Raw genomic sequence first — 20675 nt, 5'->3', positions numbered from 1 at the left:
AGGTTCATGACAACAATGTAAGGGCTTCAAAGGATATGAATTCAAAGAGGAAAAGAGGAATGGGTGTATTCTTGGATATAACAATGAAGCTCCCATGTTTCTACCTCTTTCTAGATTAATACTTACAGGTGTAGTCTTTTCAAGACCTCTGGAGAAAACATGCCCAAGGATCCTTTTAAGATCTTACTCTAGGCTATCTAGTACTCTAAGGACAGATGTTTAAAACCCACTTCTACTGAAACCTGTTCCAGGTGAAAACTGATGTTATGATGTGATAAAGCACTTAGAAAAAAATCAGTACAATTGTCTTTGATAATCTCAGGAAAAGTTTCTCCTTTATGTGAATGTTGGGAGGACATACACTAGGACCACAAAAAACCACAAGTTTTCCCAGTTTTAATAGCTTCTATTAATAATATTATTAAAATATTGAGACCAATTTTTTAGACAAAAACAAAACAGTTTGGGGGTGCCTGGCCAGCTCAGTTGGTAGAGCCACGTGACTCTTGATCTCAGGGTCATGGGTTCAAGCCCCACGCGGGGCCTACTTTAGAACAAACACAAGAAAACAGGTTGTTTTATCAGCATTTCTTTGAAAACCCTTTTGCTCCTCTATGGAAATAAAATGTTTCTCCATTAAGGTATCAGAGATACCCTGCAAAAACTCAACCTACTGCTAGGCTTTCTCTCATTACTTGGGCATTCTTTTATACAATGATGCATTAATAACCTCCAAATCTAAATACACCTTTAAACCATTAACTCAGTACATATCTATCCCTATTTCTACTCTTTCTCAAATCCATTCGCCAAAACCAAAAAATCCTAACAACCAACAATGCCTATATCTAACCACATCCATCTTCAAGAAGGTATTACCTGTTAAAGCATCAAGGGCGCTTGAAAAGAAGCACACCAAACAACTTTTAAAACAGGACTCTAAAACTTGAACAGAAACCACGAGCATTTTGTCTTATGTAAGAGATAGTACTTAGACTACACAAAATTAAATGAGTACTAAACTTTAAGATACTTTCACTAAACAAAATTAAACAGCTAGTAAAGGTTACATATGATTACAAACCAAGAGATTAACCTTTGTTTATCACATCTGACTTGGACTTAACAAGATCATTATTTCATAAACATGTAAGGTCAATCATTAGTTAAGCCGAACAACTCCATACTGAGAGTATAATCATTTGCTTCCATTAAATTAAAAAAAAAGTACAAATCACTAAGACAGATAAGAACAATTGTTCAAATTTTTATTTTGATGCACAGTATGAGAAATGAACTTTTAAATCAACAGAATTTTATGGAAAATGAAACAGCAAATAAATTAGACCCATGTTAAAACAGAAGGTCAGTTAAATGTCCAAACTTAAGGATATAAGAGCCACAGATAAACTTCGATTCCACAGTCTTCTTTAAGAGGTCGAAGTCTTTCAAACACAACTTTGCTATGAACTAACTGGTCGAGAGCTCAACAGCACATGGGAATCTTTAACAGGGGTGGTGGTCAGGGACACGTTTCCTGTAAGTATTACAAAACAAACACTTAAGAAAACACAATGGTAAAATTGAAAAGCATGATTATAACCAAAGGTTTATATTAAATACAAACACAGCTGAAATCATAATTTTATCAAAACCATGACAGCCAATTCTTTATAACAAGGATGTTTCTCTACCTCATTACTAACATCCCTCAATTATTACTGTATTAGTAAGAAGGCAGTACAAAATCTGTGGAATGTGAAGATCTGTATTTAGCAACTCTCAGCTTCTCATCCAAACAACCTATTTAACAAATACATATTCTCCAGAAAAAGGTTAATTCCTGTTTTCAACTAATGTATTAGGGCATTTTACTAAATCAAAGACAAAGACAGTTTACTTTTTTTTTTTTTATTTTATTTATTTATTTGACAGAGATAGAGACAGCCAGCGAGACAGGGAACACAAGCAGGGGCAGTGGGAGAGGAAGAAGCAGGCTCATAGCGGAGGGAGCCTGATGTGGGGCTCGATCCCGTAACGCTGGGATCACACCCTGAGCCGAAGGCAGACGCTTAACCGCTGTGCCACCCAGGCGCCCCCAAGACAGTTTACTCTTAATCAGAAGTTGTAAAATGACAAGGCTTTGGGGCCTCTAGATGAAAATCTCTGGATCACTATTCTAAATGAATGAAAGCGATGCCAGTAGAAAGGCTAGTGACAGGGTCAGGTAACTCACTAAAGTATGTCGAAGGTGACTTTCACACACATCTTAGATGTTAAACTTTTATTCTCTGGTGAGAAAATAACGAATCCCTCAAGGAGGCATGGCAGGGGTACTAGAGAATTTTTTTACTTAATGCCTATGTAGTAAGCACCGCTTCTAGTGTCAAGTACAGATCCAAAGAGACCGTATAAAGAGTAAGATCTTCCAACCCTGGAAGCTTACGGGAATATGATTAAGGATGCTGAAAGATATCAATACAGAAAAAGTTCTCCAGCAGCTGTCATGGGGCAACCAATCTGGAAAACGAGTCCCCTGGAGATTAAGTAGAAAAGTCCCAAAGAGTCCTTCAGGAAGGTTGATTTAAACACAATTACTCATGTTTCTTTACTATAAATTACAGAGTACGTCTACTAAACTTAATAAACACTTAAACCACTAAAACACTTATATTGGATCAAATGAGGTATTTTAGTGTATCAAATGTGGTTGAGGGTGCCAAGTCACTGCAAAGATTTCTGAGGGTGGGTGTGGTTATGTGATCTTGCTGCCAAACCAGAAAACTGTACAGACCTCAGTTTCCTTTTAGTATCCTTCTGCTTAAAGACAGGAGAAAACAGAACCACACTCAACCATCTTTGCTGACACAGTTTCCAAGAAACTCTCAACTTCTTCCCACACCAATGTTCCATTCCAAAATATGACCGTTCCTCATTACCCTACCCTACTACCAGGGGCAGAGAATCTTCAGATTTTTCAGCCCTGTCCTCCCTCCATTACACCACAGTAGATACAAATACCACTCCCCTTTTCTCTCCACATCCAAATCACTGTTTTCTCCTCTTTCCTTCTAATAACAACAGGACAGCTGCCATTTACAGAAGCAAGCCACTGAAGTGGGTACTACCGGATTTCGCACAAAGAGAGTCCTCATAACAGAGTCCGTTTAAGGTGCAATCTCCTGATAGTGCTCCTCCTTCCCTCCTGTTCCCAGGGACGAACTCCCTTGTGCTCCCCGTGCTTCATTGAAAACCAAGCCCTCCTCTCGTTCTCCCATTCCTTCTCACAGCTACTCAGTGGGCTGCTCCCTCTTCCGCATCCATCACCCCCTACGAGATCGCTCCCACATACAGCACTGTTCACAGTGAGACCCACGTCCTCTAACTCCCATCCCACTTCTCTGCTTCCATTCACAAGAGACTCCCCGAGAAGGCAGTCTATACACACTTCCTCCGATTCTTCTTTTCCTGGTCTCTGTCGCACCTACTTCAGATTTTTGCCCCCACCACTCCACAAAACTGCTTGTCAAGAATACCAACTGCTTCTGTTGCTAAATCCAATCTTTAAGGTCAATTTTCAGTTTTTATCTTACTTGACCTATTTGTATCACTGTGGCAGTTGATCACTCCCCATCGCTAAACACTTTCATTTGGCTTCTGAGACACACATTCCCTGGGTTTTCCTCCTACCTCAGTGGCACCCACACCCCCAATCTTTAAAATTCAAGTATTATGGAAAATTTCAAATGTACAGAAAAGCAGAGATTATATACAGAATCCCCATGTATCCATCACCCAGTTTTAATCATTACCCTTTATCCATACACTTCATGTTCCTTTTTAGTGTCCTCTGCCAGTTGCTCCGAATCTTTCCAAACTTATTACTCAAATTCTCAAGCGCCCCGTGCCTATAAAACTCCTTCCCTTCCTTACCTACATTCCCTCTCTTGGGGACACAACCAATCTCATGGCTTTAAATACCAAATGTAGGCTGACAACTCCTAAATTTACAATTACAGAGCAAGCTTCTCTGCTTCAGCTTCAATTACCTAACTGCTTTCTCAATGGAAAGCTCAAATGTCCGACTCTGACACCCCCGCCCTCCTTCCCAAAGTCTACTGCATCTGAGATAAGAGAAGCTCTTTTCTCCCAACAAACACCTTGGATTATCCTTCATTCCCTTTCCTCTCACAACTTATATCCAAACCATAATCAAATTCTGCTGGCTCTACCTTCAAAATCTTTTATCAACCCCTTCTCACCACCCTTACCTCTATCTCCTGGTGCAAGCAACCATAGTCTCCCATCCCCCAACGTTTTAATAACTACTAGTAACAAAATTAAAATTATTAACTGAATCTTCAAAAGTTAAGATTTTTCTGGCTACTTAACTATTTTTTATTTGAATGAGTTTCTGAAAGTTTGACATCTTAGAAAAAATGATGAGGGGCCTGGGTGGCACAGTTGGGTAAGTGTCTGACTCTTGCTTTCAGCTCAGGTCATGATCTCAGGGTTGTTAAGATCAAGCCTTGCATAGAACTCCGAGCTCAGCAAGAAGTCTGCTAGAATTTCTCTCTCCCTCTCCCTCTGCCCCTCCCTGTGCTCATGCTCTCTAAAATAAATAAATCTTTAAAAAAAAAAAAAAGCCAAAACAAATGAACAAAAAACCTGCTGAAATAGGAACATGTAAGAACTCTGCACACTATGAGCTTAAGATTATTTATATGAAAAAAGTGTACCCAGGACAGAAAATGACTGGAGTGGATTCAGCCTGGTAAAAAGACATTCGTTCTTACCACCATAGCCCTCACATCCATTCAATCGGGTTCTTAAAGATTTTATTTATTTATTTGACAGAGATAGAAACAGCCAGCAAGAGAGGGAACACAAGCAGGGGGAGTGGGAGAGGAAGAAGCAGGCTCATAGCAGAGGAGCCTGATGTGGGGCTCGATCCCATAACGCTGGGATCACGCCCTGAGCCGAAGGCAGACGCTTAACCGCTGTGCCACCCAGGTGCCCCCAATCGGGTTCTTGACCTTTCCAAGCATGGCTCTTCACGTGACCTTTCAATTCTGAAAGCTCCCCCGTGTCATCCATACCTCTCTCCCCCTCAGCTTTTGACTTAAATCTTAGAGTTGTGACTATGTATTTTAAATAATGTGCATAATACCTTCAGCTAGGCAGAAATGCCTTTTTCTATCAACTACAATTACCAAATACATGTAATTACCTATTTTTTGCTTCCTACAAAATGTTTGTTAAAGTGCTACGATACCTTGGTGCTGCTTTAATAATGTTGTCCACACGAAGAATCACCTCTGCTGCTTCGGCTGCACTCAAAAGAACTTGTCGCTTCACTTGGAAACTTTCTGTTATACCCAGTGCTGCCATATCTCCAATGGTACCTTCCTTCATATCTGAAAAAAGAAAGTATTTACTAAATAAACAATGGTTTTAACAGTGAAATTATCGAAGTATCTCTAATGACTTGTAACAAATAAAATTAATCCTGTTATAAAAAATGAGATTACAAGACTCAACTACTCAATTTAGTTAGAGCATTCTCATCAGCCTAACACTCAAGGAAAGCATTTTAGAAAATTAAAAGGTCAACTATTCATCATCTGTATTAATGGAGGACAATTACCTCAGGTAATGGAAAGTGTACACAGAATACTCAATCACCTATCTTTATTACATACGTGTGTGTGTGTGTGTGTGTGTGTGTGTGTGGTGTGTATGTGTACATACGTATATAAAATTACTACAGAAAATGTGTTCATCACTAATTACCATGGATTCTTAAGAACTGGAAGAGAATTCAAAAGTCATCTACTTTTCCTCTTGTGAGAATCCTACTTCACTTTCTGACAGATCATTATTCATTAGCTCTCTCTTCTCTAGTGACACAATTATCTACCCTCTGTAACTATTCCTGCAATGTCCTGGACAGTTCATTGGGAAATTTTTCAATCTGAATTAAATCTATCCTTCTGGCCACTTATCTATGTAAAGATCTGCACTCAAGAATATCTTGTAGTAGAGGTGCCTGGGTGGCACAGCGGTTAAGCATCTGCCTTCAGCTCAGGGCGTGATCCCGGCGTTATGGGATCGAGTCCCACGTCAGGCTCTCCCGCTATGAGCCTGCTTCTTCCTCTCCCACTCCCCCTGCTTGTGTTCCCTCTCTCGCTGGCTGTCTCTATCTCTGTCGAATAAATAAATAAAATCTTAAAAAAAAAAAAAAAGAATATCTTGTAGTAAGTATCCTGTGAGATTAGGATGTAATATTGATACTCTATAAAAATTTTAATAAAGTTTGTACTTATTTCTGAATATTAGTACTATTTATATATTTAAATCCTTCAGTCACCACATCATAACTAAGTACAAGCCTTCTAACTATAGTTTCATACCCCTTATGGAAGAACAGTTCTGACAATTTTGAGAATATGAAGTTACATTCTCCTACGATATACAATGGTTGCTGAGACAAGCACCACAGAAATCTTCTCTATGCTTTTAAGAATTCATCTCTAAAAAAAGAAAGAATTTGGTAAAGAATTACTCTTAATCACTTCATGGTCCCAATCGCTTTCTTACCCAGTCCAGCAGTTGTATTGCCTTCACTATGGGCAGCTCGGAGCTGCGCCACCAGATCTGCACTGTCATAGCCTGCGTTATCAGCTATGATGGTTGGCAACTAGAACGTGAAAAAGACAAATGGTAACTATTCTACTATAAGAAAGTTGACTCAGTCCTAACTAGGACAGCTTTTTATAATTATACCTTTTAGAAACAATGTAAAATGGTTCCTTTTAATTACTGCTCATAAAAAAGATATGCTCCAGAATAAAATTTAAGTGGTGTGAACCAGCTCTTTTTCTTAAAGCCAAAAATTAGCAAACACGTCCGAGAGAGAAAAACATATGCATTTAAAAAACCATCAATACTCACAAAATGTGTAAGTTCAGGTGTCTTTATCAACTTACCATTCTCAGGGCTTTAGCATAAGACTCCATTGCAACAGCTTCTTTGCCTGGTGTTCTACTGGCAAGCTGTGTCACAGCATGAGCCATCAGCATCTCAGAACAGCCTGCGGATGAAAACGAAATTCCAATAAAATATGTTATCTCCCAACACAATGAATTACTGATTTCCCTTAAGACACATCAAACGTTTTAAAAATAATTGCAAAAATATTATATATAAACTTTCTAAAAATCATTAAAGCCAAAATCATTACTATACTTTAATAAAACATGTTCAATATTTTGAAAACGTTTACCTCCTCCATAAACTGTTCTAGAATCTTTCACAGTTTGGGCAAGAACACAAAGAGCATCATGCAAAGATCTTTCTGCTTCATCTAAAATCTGTTGAGTGGCACCACGAAGAACAATGGTACAAGCTTCACCTAAAGTTAAAAAATAATATTCTTAGGTCACAGTGAATACAAAAAATAAGAGTTTGCTTTCTATTATTTATGTAGATATTGGTTATGATTATTTGGTTTTAAAAGCTAATATGTCCTCTGCTGTTATACATTCTTTCTGCTAATTATCCATGTTCACAATAGTTCTAAGTTATCTAAAACTCACACTGAATATACACTGTTCAGAAAGGCAAGGTGTTAACCTGGGTTTGACCTTGAGACTGAAATTAACCTGCATCCCATGCTTCTCACGAATTAAGACACATCATATTCTAGTAAATACAGTAACTATTTCTTTTAACTTCAACAGAGCCTATCAAAGATTTAGGAACCTAAAATCAGGATCTGCATAATCACTCACCAAGAGCTACACCAGAAAAGTGGATGAGTTTATCTTCTCCAATCATGACTTCCTCAATAAGCTTGCAACTTCCAAGCTTCACTAGTTCTGGGTGGTCAAAGGTAGAGGCGATTTCACCACCTATGAACATAAACATATGTTAATGAAATGTACAACATGTTTAAAATTTGTTTTCTAACAAAAACTAAGGAACAGAGAACATTTTTTAAGTTGACTGCTTACTATATACCAAGCACTCTTTGAAGCACTTCACATAAACTAATCTTTACAACAACCCTCATGAAAGAGGTTGTTACTATCTGATACAGAAATAATAAAACTGAGGCAAAGAGATACTCTGTTTCTTATTCAAGGTTACATAGCTCAAACAAATATAGGGTGAAGCTGAGATTCAAATCCAAGTAGGCTGTCTTACACTTATATGTGCACACTGTGTAATACTATTTCTCAAAAGTTAAATTGGGACTTTTAACATTTACTTTTAAGTCGGAATTTAAATCCAGATTCTCTTTTGAACCTCGTCTACAAGACCAGTACCCTTATGATCCAATTTCCCAAAACATGAGAAGTATTTGACTAGTTCTATGTCAACAGATGTAGACATTAGAAACTGCTTACAGGAGCACATGATACCTGCTAATCATCATGATAACCGAAGTCTCAGAAAGTCCCTATAAGGCCTAGAAAAAGGGGAAATGTATACTGAGAATTTCCCAGAGCAAACCTAATGAGGTGTCAAAAAAGTAAATTTATTTTGGGGCACCTGGGTGCCTCCATCTGTTAAGCATCCGACTCTTGGTTTTGGCTCAGGTCATGATCTCAGGGTCGTGGGATCCAGTGGTGCATCAGGCTGGCACTCAGCGTGGAGTCGTCTTGACCCTCTCCCTCCCCCTCTGCAGCTCCTCCCATGCACCCTCTCTCAAATAAATAAAATCTTTTAAAACATAAAACAAATTAATTTTATTCTTGTGTCTTATTTCTTTTCCTATTTTCCCTACATCTTCCACGGTGTAAACTGAAAGGTTCAGCTATTTCCTTCCCTAGTTCTTATTTGCAAAAGTTCAGTTTCCATTTTAAAAGCCTTTTGTCTAATTTTTTACTCTCCTCTAATGAAGCAGATTCCCTCTACCATCATCAACCAACCCCTCTTTTCCTACTCCTTACTGCTAAGTCTGAATAATCAATACTTTATATCTGCTTTACAGAAAATTTATTAGAAGTACTCGTCTTTCCAACTCTACTGATTTATGCTCATCTGTATAGCTGAAGTTTTTTTTGACTTTTGATTGGCCTGAGACTGCTTTGTGTTCTAGATGTGATACATAACAGATATTTGGGACACCATACCCCCCAAATGAGACTAATTTCACTTAGGAGAATTTTCACTTATCCTAAATTCACTCACTTATCTACATTTGCTGACAAAATATTTCCAGACATTTACAAGAACAAATTTCACACGTCTTGATAACACATAAGTTAAGGATGGGAGGCACCATGGGGTCAACTCTGCAGTGGGTTGTGCTTGGTGCAATGAATTTTCTTCTGAGTGTATGTGGCAATTTCATGTATCAAGTCCTTATGGTATCAACTTATCCTACGAAGGTGCTATCATTCACATTTATTTCTTATGTCATATCTTTAATTTTGTTGCCTTGAAGGAGGAATTACACCATAAATTTTATCACCTTAAGCATCAAGTATGTAATGGCTCTTAAAGAACTTTATTTAAAATAAGGAAACCCACTTCAAAGTAATTAATGAAAGAAAAATGTCTCTTTTTAGGTCAGAAGACTACGCTTCTCAAAATATTAAAAATGGATTAAGAAGTTATTCTGGGATGAAACCAATTCTACCCCCTTTACATTAGTATACTTTTATTTCTAATACCCATGGCACTTGAAAACCGAATTCAACATTCCTAGTGGCTTTTATCTCAGACCCCTCTCCTTAATTCTCATTGCAAGACCTCAAACCAACTTCCCAACCCATTCATTCATTTTCAAAGGCCTGAAAATTAGAGAATAAAGGCTGCAAAACTTAGTCTTTCAAGGGCTACTTAGCAGTTACTTTGAAAACTATTACAATAAAAAGTCAACAAGCTGCATGCTATGTCATTTTGATGTAGACATTACCTTAATTATAAACACATTTCTATTCCACACTACTGGGATTATGAAACTCATAGCTCTATTAAAGGGTATTATAGTATACTAACTTTTCATTATTCATTGCTGGATTGTTTCACACTTATTTCAACATTACTTCAATTTTTTAAAAAGATTTATTTACTTGGGAGAGAGAGAGTGAGTGTGCACACGAGCACAAGCACACAAGCAGGAGCAGCGGGTAGAGGGAGAAGCAGGTGCCCTGCTGAGCAGACAGCTGGATGTGGGGCTCAATCCCAGGACTCAGGATCATGACCTGAGCTAAAGACAGATGCTTAATCAACTGAGCCACCCAGGCGCCCCATGACTTCCACAAATTTTAAAAAATAAACAAAACAACGTTTAAACACTTGACCCACTCTCTGACATATAGTTAAGTGTTCAGCAAAGGTTACCATTATAACTTACTACCACAAAGGGCACAAAGCATTCGACTACTCAGCACTAGAAATAAACAAATGAGGGGTGCCTGGGTGGCTCAGTCGGTGGTTAAATGTCTGCCTTTGGCTCAGGTCATGATCTCAGGATCCTGGGATCAAGCCCTGTGTCAGGTTCCCTGCTCAGTGGGGAGTCTGCTTCTGCTACTCCCTACCCCCATGCTCTCTAATAAATAAAATAAAATCTTTAAAAAAGAATAAAGAAATGAATAAACTAGATAAAACTTAAAGAGTCCTTTTTTAAGCTTTAGTTTCTTCAGACAAGGGGTAGAACGCTAGTCCTGTGGGTTTGTGAGAAAAGATGTAGTATCTTTAAAACAATGTAACAAAAAGGTATTTATAACCCATGGCAAACATGGCAGATAATTTGGTATCCAAGGATGTCAAAAACCTATACACAATCAGATTTCAGAATATTTATGTTCTAAGCCCCTTAAAAGTATTTCTTTGTATTCTCAAAATTACGTATACTAACATTCAATAAATCCAAGAGTGATTAGTGTTAGAAATTAATGCCTTTTTCACCATACCTGTGACAAGAGCTAGGCGTTCCACACCTGCAAAATCTGCATGTTCAATCGCCATAACACCAGCAGCACCAAAGAGCTGTTCAGGATAATTATAAATTAACTGCCTATAAATAAAATAAAAATGTTGTTCAAAATTGTTATTTCCCAATTCTAAAATACATCAGACTAAAAAACATGGAACCATTTTTACTGAAATACAAATTAGAAATACCATATACAGTAATTCATAAATTACACAACTTAGGGCATCCATGCTAGCAATGCAAACGGGTCATTTTTTATATTGCTATTGATAGGATAAACTGGATCATAATTCTGAACAGCAATGCACCAGAAATGCATAAAAAACTGTATCAATGTTCACATGCTTTAATTCCACTCCTGAGGCTCTACAGCAAGAAAACGAATTCAGATGTTAAAAATCTTTAATGAAGGTATGTATAAAAATTTTTACAGAGAACAGCAAAACCTGCCAATGACCTCAATGTCCACTAAGAGTGTTTGTGTAAATCACAATTTACCAATTATGAAAACTAATTTTAAGTAAGAATTTATACTGTTAGGTTAAAAAAAAAAAGGCAAGTTACAAAAGTTTATAGCACGTGTTCCCAGCTAAGTGAAAAACTGAAACTTGGAACACCACACACACATACATACGCAACTCGGCTTCATGAAAGAATAAATTTCAGGAAAGTTAAACCTCAGATTCTGTTTCTTCTTTATACTTTTCGATTTTCCAAAATTAGCAGATGTTATTTTTTAGTAGGAGTAAAAAGGACATGTTTAAAAGTTTGGAACTTTAAAAAAGGCCAAATATTTTTTTAAATTCAGTGTAAGGGACCCCAGGATCGCTTAGTTAAGCCTCCAACTCTTGATTTCAGCTCAGGTCATGATCTCAGGATCGTGGGATCAAGCCCCATATTGGGCTCTGCGCTGGGCATGCAGCCTGCTTAGGATTCTCTCTCCCCCTTTGCCCCTCCCCACAAATATTTGATCTTTCATCAAATATTAACTGTCTGTCAAAATATTTTCACCATTTAAAAAAACCCAAAACATGTAAGAGAAAATTGGACACAAAGGCCCTGAGGTGGGAATGAGCAAACAGTTCAAAGCAGTGGGTTCAGGCCCCTGATCCTGGAGGGGAACAGTGGACTTCTTCCCAAAACTTCAGCCTGGGCTTCTGGAGCCAAAGGGGGACACAGTGAGTACAAGACAAATATCATTAGATTATTACAAATATTGTTAGCAAAAGCACATACACACCTGTTAATAAAGCAGTTTATCCCATGCTTAAGAATACGTTCAACTTTCTCCTTCATTTTTTCCTTTTCAGCATGTTCTATTTCGGCAACCTTTGCTGTAGAATCAACTCTTACCCTGGAACCAAATATCTAAAACAAAGGAAAGCATAAAAATAGCATCACTTTCATTACTCGAGTCCCACAGCATATTTTTATGAAAATAAGCTAAAATTACATATTTGAATACATTCATATATATTCTAGGTTTTTTTAGTGCAACTGAATTAGAATTCCAAGAAATGTAGTTAACGTACCTTTATTTTGTCTGTATCCATACCAGTATTTGCAATGAGAATTTTAGCATTTTCAATTCTCTTTGGTTGGTTTACTCCAATTTTTTTATCCAACAGAAAACCTACAACGCAGAGTATTGTAGTAAATACTTCAAAGCTATACTGATAAATCTTTGTCTGCTTTATCTTTCAAAGAATGCATTTAAGTCCAATTCACCAAGCTACTAGAACTTAGAAAGCATTCCACTAAAGCAAATCAATTTAGCGTTGGAAATGTAAGGGCACAACACAAATCTTAAAAGTTTCAAAATACTGTGTTTATTCTTGTTTCACATATATACAAAATATGCAGGTGTGGATTATAATATAAAGCTAGTAAGTCCACTTTCATTAGCTTAAAACCAACACAAGAGAAAAACTGTGACAATTCAGGAAAACAAGGTATTGCTAGAGATTACTGAATTTTTTAAAGAACTGAGGCTGGTGATAAAATGAAAAAAAACAAAACAAAACAGAAAAACAAAAAAAAAAACCCACACAAAAAACCATGTATAATGGAGTCAGATAAACCTAACCCCCATCACGCCCGTGCTGCTTACAGGCTATGTGTGCAACCCTGGACAAATTAACCTCAGCTACTCATCTGTAAAACAAGAGTTATCACCACTGGCACAGGGCTAGTCTCCAGCCAATGGGCCTGTGATTTGGAACTCTCTCTCCAGGTTTCTTTTAGATGCATGTATAACTTTTATCTTTTTAAGACATGATCATCTTGGGTTTTCTGCCCTATTCAGATGAATTAGGTTCATCATGAGGAATAAATAAGATTTTGAGTAAAATTCCCATTAGTATGCTTGCACAGAACATCCAAGAATGGTAGCTATCCTTCTTTTCATTATCTTTCCCTACCACTAGCCCCTATTAGAAATGCTACACAGTCCTTGCATATAAAATCAACAAAGAATATTTTTAGAATTGTTACTCCTTTGAAATAGACACAAACGGGGCGCCTGGGTGACTCAGTCGGTTAAGCGTCTGCCTTCAGCTCAGGTCACGATCTAGGGGTCCTGGGATCAAGCCCCACATCAGGCTCCCTGCTCAGTGGGGAGTCTGTTTCTCCCTCTCCCTCTTCCCCCTGCTTGTGCTCCTCCTCTTCTCTTCTCTCAAATAAATAAATAAATAAAATCTTACAAAAAAAAAAAAAATGACTACAGCAAAACCTGGAGTACAAATCACTGGTAAAGCACAACTTGTTCCTATTTCTCCTCTATAAAAGAGAATGCTTACACATTCCACACCATAAGCCATTTTGTAAATACAATATAGATGTTTTGAAAAGTTCATACTCTAAGAACAAAACACACTATTACTAAGGAAACAGCAGTTGCTAAGACTTACTACTTTTTAAGAACACCAAGAACTATATGACCTCAACACCAATTAAATATGATTTACAAACACTCTTCCTAGAAAAAGTGCCATTTGAGAATAGCTGACTTTCACTAAAACTACAATTTCTCTTTATTAAAGACTGCAAGAACTTCAAGGTATAAAATAAAACCTAGAGATTATCAAAGAAATGTTGGGATAGTGTGAAATAAAGCATACAGTAAGTATAATAAATGGATTAAAAAGACAAAAATGGTTGTAATATGATTTGCATTTTTAAAGACAAATTTTCTGGCTTTGTAAAGAGTCAAGTCCTGACCAGCTAAAAAGTAGGATTCACTATTTAGCCCTCAACATCTGATCAAAGCTTGTTTTCCCATATTCAACATATACATACCTTCATCTAAATAAGAATCTGCCAGACTTCCGCCTAGCTTCTTGATGATGTGAATTGCCTCCAGATTACCAGAGCCCTTCAGTCTGAGAACAGCTTCTACAGCTAACTGAGTAAAGTGGTCTTTGTGATGAGTAAGTAGTTTTGAGGATAATGTTGTTCCCGCAATGTTCATTAAATCTTGACGGAATTTAACTTCGTCAGAACTAGAAGAAAAAAACACTCATGTCGGTTTTTAAAATGCTTCTTCAAAGACATCAATCCTATTTTTCTTTTCAAAATTTATCCAAATACTTGTCAATAGATAATTTCACCGCAGCTGGGGCTCTAAACCACAGCAAAAGAACTAAAGTTCACCACTAATCAAGAAATGCAAAATTAAAGGATACTATTTTCCTCACCAATCTGGCAAAACACCAAAAAAGAAACACAAGTAAACAAAAGAATACCAAGTGCTTCAAGAACACGGATAAAAAGGAATTGCTATACAGATAATTAAGAGTGAAAATTAATAAAGGTTTTCTAGAGGATTACTTTCAAATAAAAATGCATTAAAATATACATATACATTTGGACCCAACAATTATACTTCTTGAAACATTTTTCTAAGTAAGAAGTTTGTCACAACTATTATCATAAATCTAACTCATCAAAACAGATCGCTAACTATAGATAGGTAAATTACACTACAAATAACCAAATGCATACCCTCTACTAACTTTGCAGAAAATATCAACACCCAGAAATATGCTTATTAATCAACTAAGTTAGAATGACTACACAATGATTCTACTTGGTTTTTTTTCCTGTGATTTTCACATGCAAAAAACTGAAAACCCAACTGTATCTGGAGTGTAATGTGGGGGTTTGTTTTGTTATCCGGGCAGGATAAGGCAATAGGGTCATGTTTGTGTATGCTTTTCACTGTTTTCCAGACTTCTTGCATTGAACATATTTGAAAAGAATGTTAAATGTTTAAAACAGTATTATTTTGGTATACCAACCCATGATCAACTGCAGAATTCAACAGAGCCTGTCTCGCCGCCTTTGTGGCTTCTCTCCAACCCGCAATGATGGTCTGTGGGTGAATCTTTTTTGCAATCAAAGATTCTGCTTCCTATTAATAAATAGTGGAAAACATTCACCAATGAAAAACACATAAAAAGAATCTAACTAATTCTGATACAAGAGCAAAAAAACCAAAAAAAAGAGGTTAAGGTTGCTCAGATACTCTTACCCTTAGTAATTCTGCAGCTAAGACAGTAACAGAGGTAGTGCCATCACCAACTTCATCATCTTGAACCCTTGACATATCTGGAAAGAAGCTAGTTAGTAACTCATTTATATTTGATATAAATGCATTCTAAATTACTTCTCCACAGCTTACCTAATTCTCTAAATATATCCACTACCAACCTGAATCTCACTTATCTATGTTTCCTCACATGACAAACTCTCAGGAACTTCTCATATGAAATGTTTTATTATTAATAATTGCATGGCACTCCAGCAGCTTATAGTTTAATAATGATAATGATTAAAAAGGACATTAATTGAAAGTAGTCAACAAAGCCTATTTAAAAATGTGTTTCAAAATGTTAATGAAACCTTATTATTTTCAGACTCACCAACTAAAACTTTAGCTGCTGGGTTGTCCACACCAATGTTTTTTAGGATAGTTGCACCATCATTGGTTACCATAAGAGAGGCATCTCGTCCACTGCTTAACAGAATTTTATCCTAAAAGGAATACATTCGATTCAAGTTAAGATATAAATACATCTGGAAGAATGCATGGGTCAAACCATACTCTCATATACCGCTAATGTGTAAATACTCTGGATAGCAATTTGGCAGTATCCATCCAGATTTTTTCAGTGCATATACTCCATAAGCAAACCCTGTTGTCTGCCCCAAAAACAGGGAACAGGGAGACATTAACAAGGTTGTTTCAGCACTGTAATAGAGAAAACAGTGGAAACAAAGTGTCCATCAATTCGGTAATAAATATAAAATATAAGTATCTACACCAAAAGGGATTTTAAAAAGCAACCCTCAAAAAGAGTACACACAAATAATTACAATAAAAACAAAATATATATAACAAAACACATAATACATAAAATGCACATAAATGTACATAAAGACAAATATTGGGAAGACTTACATCCAAATATAACTACGGTTGTCACTAGGGAAGGGACTGAGGATGGTGATCCACAAGGACTTTAGCTGTAGGAGTACTGTTTTGATTTTTAGAAAGGAGAACATATCCAGGTCTTCTGTATACAAGAGTTAACTTTCAAAGCTTAAAAAGCATCCCAGAAGAGTGAGCTAACTACATTCCCAACAACGGCTCTAAAGCAATATCAAAATATAAAGATTTCTTGTTTTTCTTACCATGCCCTTAGGTCCTAGTGTGCTCTTTACCAAGTCTCCAATAGCGATGGCACCAATAAAAGAAGACTGGAGTAAAAATCAGAAATTGAAAGTAAAAATCAGTTTTACAGTCTTAAAATTCCTAAAGTACAACTGGATCTTTAAAAGAATGGGAGAACAAGGCTTACCAGCCGAGCAGTCTCTGCTCTCTCTTCATCAGCTCCAGCCTTGAAGATATTAACAGGTGCGAGGGAAAGGGACGCCTAAAAGAGAAAACAATGATCAGTCTGAATACTAATATTTAACACGTATACCTAGATGCATTCCGCCAGAAATACATGTATATATTAAAGAGAAAATTAATTTACAGCATAGCGTACTTTTTCAAACAAACGACGGTCTCCATCACTGGAGCGGTCATTTACTTAGGGGGAGTGAGGGACTTACACAACCTGTGTAGCAAGGAGAGTTTGCCTTTGGGGTCTACAAGTGTTCTACGAGTAAAAATTATACACCAAAAAGAATGGCTGTTAAATATGGCAAGACTTAAGATGACTTTAAGGATAAGGCAGGCAGGGGTTGCAGGCCACTCGCGCAACAACCGTCAAGGCGGACTAGGCAACGCGGCCGCAGCGCCTCCATCTTCACCCTCCAGCCCTTCCAGCCCCGCTGCTCCAGGCTCCGCCCCGAGGGGGAGGGCGGGGCCTGCCGCGCCGTTCCGCCCAGGGCACTAGAAATTTCTTCGCTCAGGTTGACCCCCGGGCCTCGGGGTCTGAGACTATGGAGAGGCCGAGTTAGCACAAGACGCTGGCATGGAGGCCCTAACCTCCCGGTTAAGTATGGAGGGCTTCGCCGGCAGGCCCGGCGCAGGCCGCACGCCGCGCCCCGCGCCATGTGCTGCGGTCTCTGGGGACAGACATGAGGAGACCGCGGCCATAGGAAGACAGAAGGGGCAGCGGGCGGCAAGGCGCGGCAGGGCGCGGCGGGACGCGACAGGGTTTGGGCAGAGCCTGGGCAGGGCCAACGGGGCCGGACTCACCATGGTTCCGACGAGTTCGGCACACAAGCTAATCCCTCAGCTCACGCCCGGGACCAGAGGGAAGAGAAGCCGGAAATGACGGCACACGCTTTACTGCAGGGGGCGGAGCCCCGGCAGGCGCGCAGCTCCGGCCTGGCACCGCCCTCTGGGGAAGGGAGGGGGTGCCGGTTTTGAGTGGAGGACCGTGGTCAGAAATGCCTCTCGTGATACTGAGGGGCGGGGCTTTGACTCGCGCTCCGCCCTCTGCGGCACCACCGGCCCGGGAACAGGGAGGGAAGGATCTGACGTGTTGGGTGGAGCCGGGCCGATTGGGAATGGAACCCCCGAAGAACAAAAGGGACGCCGCGATGCGGGGGTTGCTATAGCAACGGAGTTCCTGCTCGCATGTTTAATTTTTCTGAAATTTAATCTTTAAAAATGTGCCTTAAAATACTACATAATACACAGCTTAAAGTGTTACATACTAATAACGAAAAACAATTCACCAACATCAGCACTTCCTTCCCCAGAAGCAAGCATATTCAGCTTTTTCAGTTTGTGTGGGAGTGTTGGGGTTACCATATTATTAAATATCTTTATTGCTATTTTAATTTTAAACGTTATTTGAGTTACGAGGAAGACTTACATTCCTTTCGTTGAATTTTAAAAAGCTGTTTTAAATTGGACGTTGACTGTCCTGGACAGTCTTGTGACAAAGTCTGATGGAGACATTTTATCTTTGCCCTGTTTGCTCATTTTCATGTCTCACATTTCACTCGTTCTTTTCCCCTCCACTAGTAGAGATGACTAATATACTTTTACATAGTGTGTTGATAGAGACCAAGATTGATTCCAAATATTTCGGTTTATTAAAACAATTTTCTACTTAACTCTTTTTTTTATTTATTTTTTATTTTTTTATTTTTATCTTATTTTTTATTTATTTATTTGNAATGTGTAAATACTCTGGATAGCAATTTGGCAGTATCCATCCAGATTTTTTCAGTGCATATACTCCATAAGCAAACCCTGTTGTCTGCCCCAAAAACAGGGAACAGGGAGACATTAACAAGGTTGTTTCAGCACTGTAATAGAGAAAACAGTGGAAACAAAGTGTCCATCAATTCGGTAATAAATATAAAATATAAGTATCTACACCAAAAGGGATTTTAAAAAGCAACCCTCAAAAAGAGTACACACAAATAATTACAATAAAAACAAAATATATATAACAAAACACATAATACATAAAATGCACATAAATGTACATAAAGACAAATATTGGGAAGACTTACATCCAAATATAACTACGGTTGTCACTAGGGAAGGGACTGAGGATGGTGATCCACAAGGACTTTAGCTGTAGGAGTACTGTTTTGATTTTTAGAAAGGAGAACATATCCAGGTCTTCTGTATACAAGAGTTAACTTTCAAAGCTTAAAAAGCATCCCAGAAGAGTGAGCTAACTACATTCCCAACAACAGCTCTAAAGCAATATCAAAATATAAAGATTTCTTGTTTTTCTTACCATGCCCTTAGGTCCTAGTGTGCTCTTTACCAAGTCTCCAATAGCGATGGCACCAATAAAAGAAGACTGGAGTAAAAATCAGAAATTGAAAGTAAAAATCAGTTTTACAGTCTTAAAATTCCTAAAGTACAACTGGATCTTTAAAAGAATGGGAGAACAAGGCTTACCAGCCGAGCAGTCTCTGCTCTCTCTTCATCAGCTCCAGCCTTGAAGATATTAACAGGTGCGAGGGAAAGGGACGCCTAAAAGAGAAAACAATGATCAGTCTGAATACTAATATTTAACACGTATACCTAGATGCATTCCGCCAGAAATACATGTATATATTAAAGAGAAAATTAATATACAGCATAGCGTACTTTTTCAAACAAACGACGGTCTCCATCACTGGAGCGGTCATTTACTTAGGGGGAGTGAGGGACTTACACAACCTGTGTAGCAAGGAGAGTTTGCCTTTGGGGTCTACAAGTGTTCTACGAGTAAAAATTATACACCAAAAAGAATGGCTGTTAAATATGGCAAGACTTAAGATGACTTTAAGGATAAGGCAGGCAGGGGTTGCAGGCCACTCGCGCAACAACCGTCAAGGCGGACTAGGCAACGCGGCCGCAGCGCCTCCATCTTCACCCTCCAGCCCTTCCAGCCCCGCTGCTCCAGGCTCCGCCCCGAGGGGGAGGGCGGGGCCTGCCGCGCCGTTCCGCCCAGGGCACTAGAAATTTCTTCGCTCAGGTTGACCCCCGGGCCTCGGGGTCTGAGACTATGGAGAGGCCGAGTTAGCACAAGACGCTGGCATGGAGGCCCTAACCTCCCGGTTAAGTATGGAGGGCTTCGCCGGCAGGCCCGGCGCAGGCCGCACGCCGCGCCCCGCGCCATGTGCTGCGGTCTCTGGGGACAGACATGAGGAGACCGCGGCCATAGGAAGACAGAAGGGGCAGCGGGCGGCAAGGCGCGGCAGGGCGCGGCGGGACGCGACAGGGTTTGGGCAGAGCCTGGGCAGGGCCAACGGGGCCGGACTCACCATGGTTCCGACGAGTTCGGCACACAAGCTAATCCCTCAGCTCACGCCCGGGACCAGAGGGAAGAGAAGCCGGAAATGACGGCACACGCTTTACTGCAGGGGGCGGAGCCCCGGCAGGCGCGCAGCTCCGGCCTGGCACCGCCCTCTGGGGAAGGGAGGGGGTGCCGGTTTTGAGTGGAGGACCGTGGTCAGAAATGCCTCTCGTGATACTGAGGGGCGGGGCTTTGACTCGCGCTCCGCCCTCTGCGGCACCACCGGCCCGGGAACAGGGAGGGAAGGATCTGACGTGTTGGGTGGAGCCGGGCCGATTGGGAATGGAACCCCCGAAGAACAAAAGGGACGCCGCGATGCGGGGGTTGCTATAGCAACGGAGTTCCTGCTTGCATGTTTAATTTTTCTGAAATTTAATCTTTAAAAATGTGCCTTAAAATACTACATAATACACAGCTTTAAGTGTTACATACTAATAACGAAAAACAATTCACCA

At 39.2% G+C, this 20675-nt stretch overlaps 1 protein-coding gene across 2 annotated transcripts; it reads right to left on the bottom strand.

Moving 5' to 3' along the window:
• Positions 1 to 1247: 1247 nt before the first annotated feature.
• Positions 1248 to 20337, bottom strand: CCT2 (chaperonin containing TCP1 subunit 2). 2 transcript variants are annotated; one of them, XM_034643944.1, is made up of 16 exons: positions 20189 to 20337; positions 19338 to 19412; positions 19171 to 19236; positions 15874 to 15985; positions 15483 to 15559; positions 15250 to 15362; positions 14249 to 14451; positions 12484 to 12584; positions 12192 to 12319; positions 10929 to 11032; positions 7794 to 7913; positions 7286 to 7414; positions 6990 to 7093; positions 6601 to 6700; positions 5276 to 5417; positions 1248 to 1537 (listed from the first exon to the last, which is right to left on the bottom strand). In XM_034643944.1, the coding sequence occupies exons 1-16, from the start codon at positions 20189 to 20191 to the stop codon at positions 1507 to 1509; spliced, it is 1608 nt and encodes a 535-aa protein (XP_034499835.1). In that variant the 5' UTR covers positions 20192 to 20337; the 3' UTR covers positions 1248 to 1506. The 2 variants fall into 2 exon arrangements, with proteins under 2 accessions (XP_034499835.1, XP_002922229.1); XM_002922183.4 differs by lacking the exons at positions 19171 to 19236; positions 19338 to 19412; positions 20189 to 20337 and adding exons at positions 16646 to 16711; positions 16813 to 16887; positions 17664 to 17812.
• Between the last annotated feature and the right edge of the window lie 338 nt (positions 20338 to 20675).

This window comes from Ailuropoda melanoleuca, chromosome 15 (genome assembly GCF_002007445.2).
Source record: "Ailuropoda melanoleuca isolate Jingjing chromosome 15, ASM200744v2, whole genome shotgun sequence".
NCBI classification, from domain to species: Eukaryota; Metazoa; Chordata; class Mammalia; order Carnivora; family Ursidae; genus Ailuropoda; species Ailuropoda melanoleuca.
The sequence above is the reverse complement of the archived record's forward strand: the minus strand, read 5'-3'. Positions and strand labels throughout refer to the sequence as shown.

Coding starts and splice junctions, on each gene's coding strand:
- CCT2 (XM_034643944.1), bottom strand. Junction 15,986..19,170: donor CACTAGGACCTAAGGGCATG/GTAAGAAAAACA, acceptor TATTCCTTTTAG/GATAAAATTCTGTTAAGCAG. Junction 7,415..7,793: donor CTTTTCTGGTGTAGCTCTTG/GTGAGTGATTAT, acceptor TTTTAACTTTAG/GTGAAGCTTGTACCATTGTT.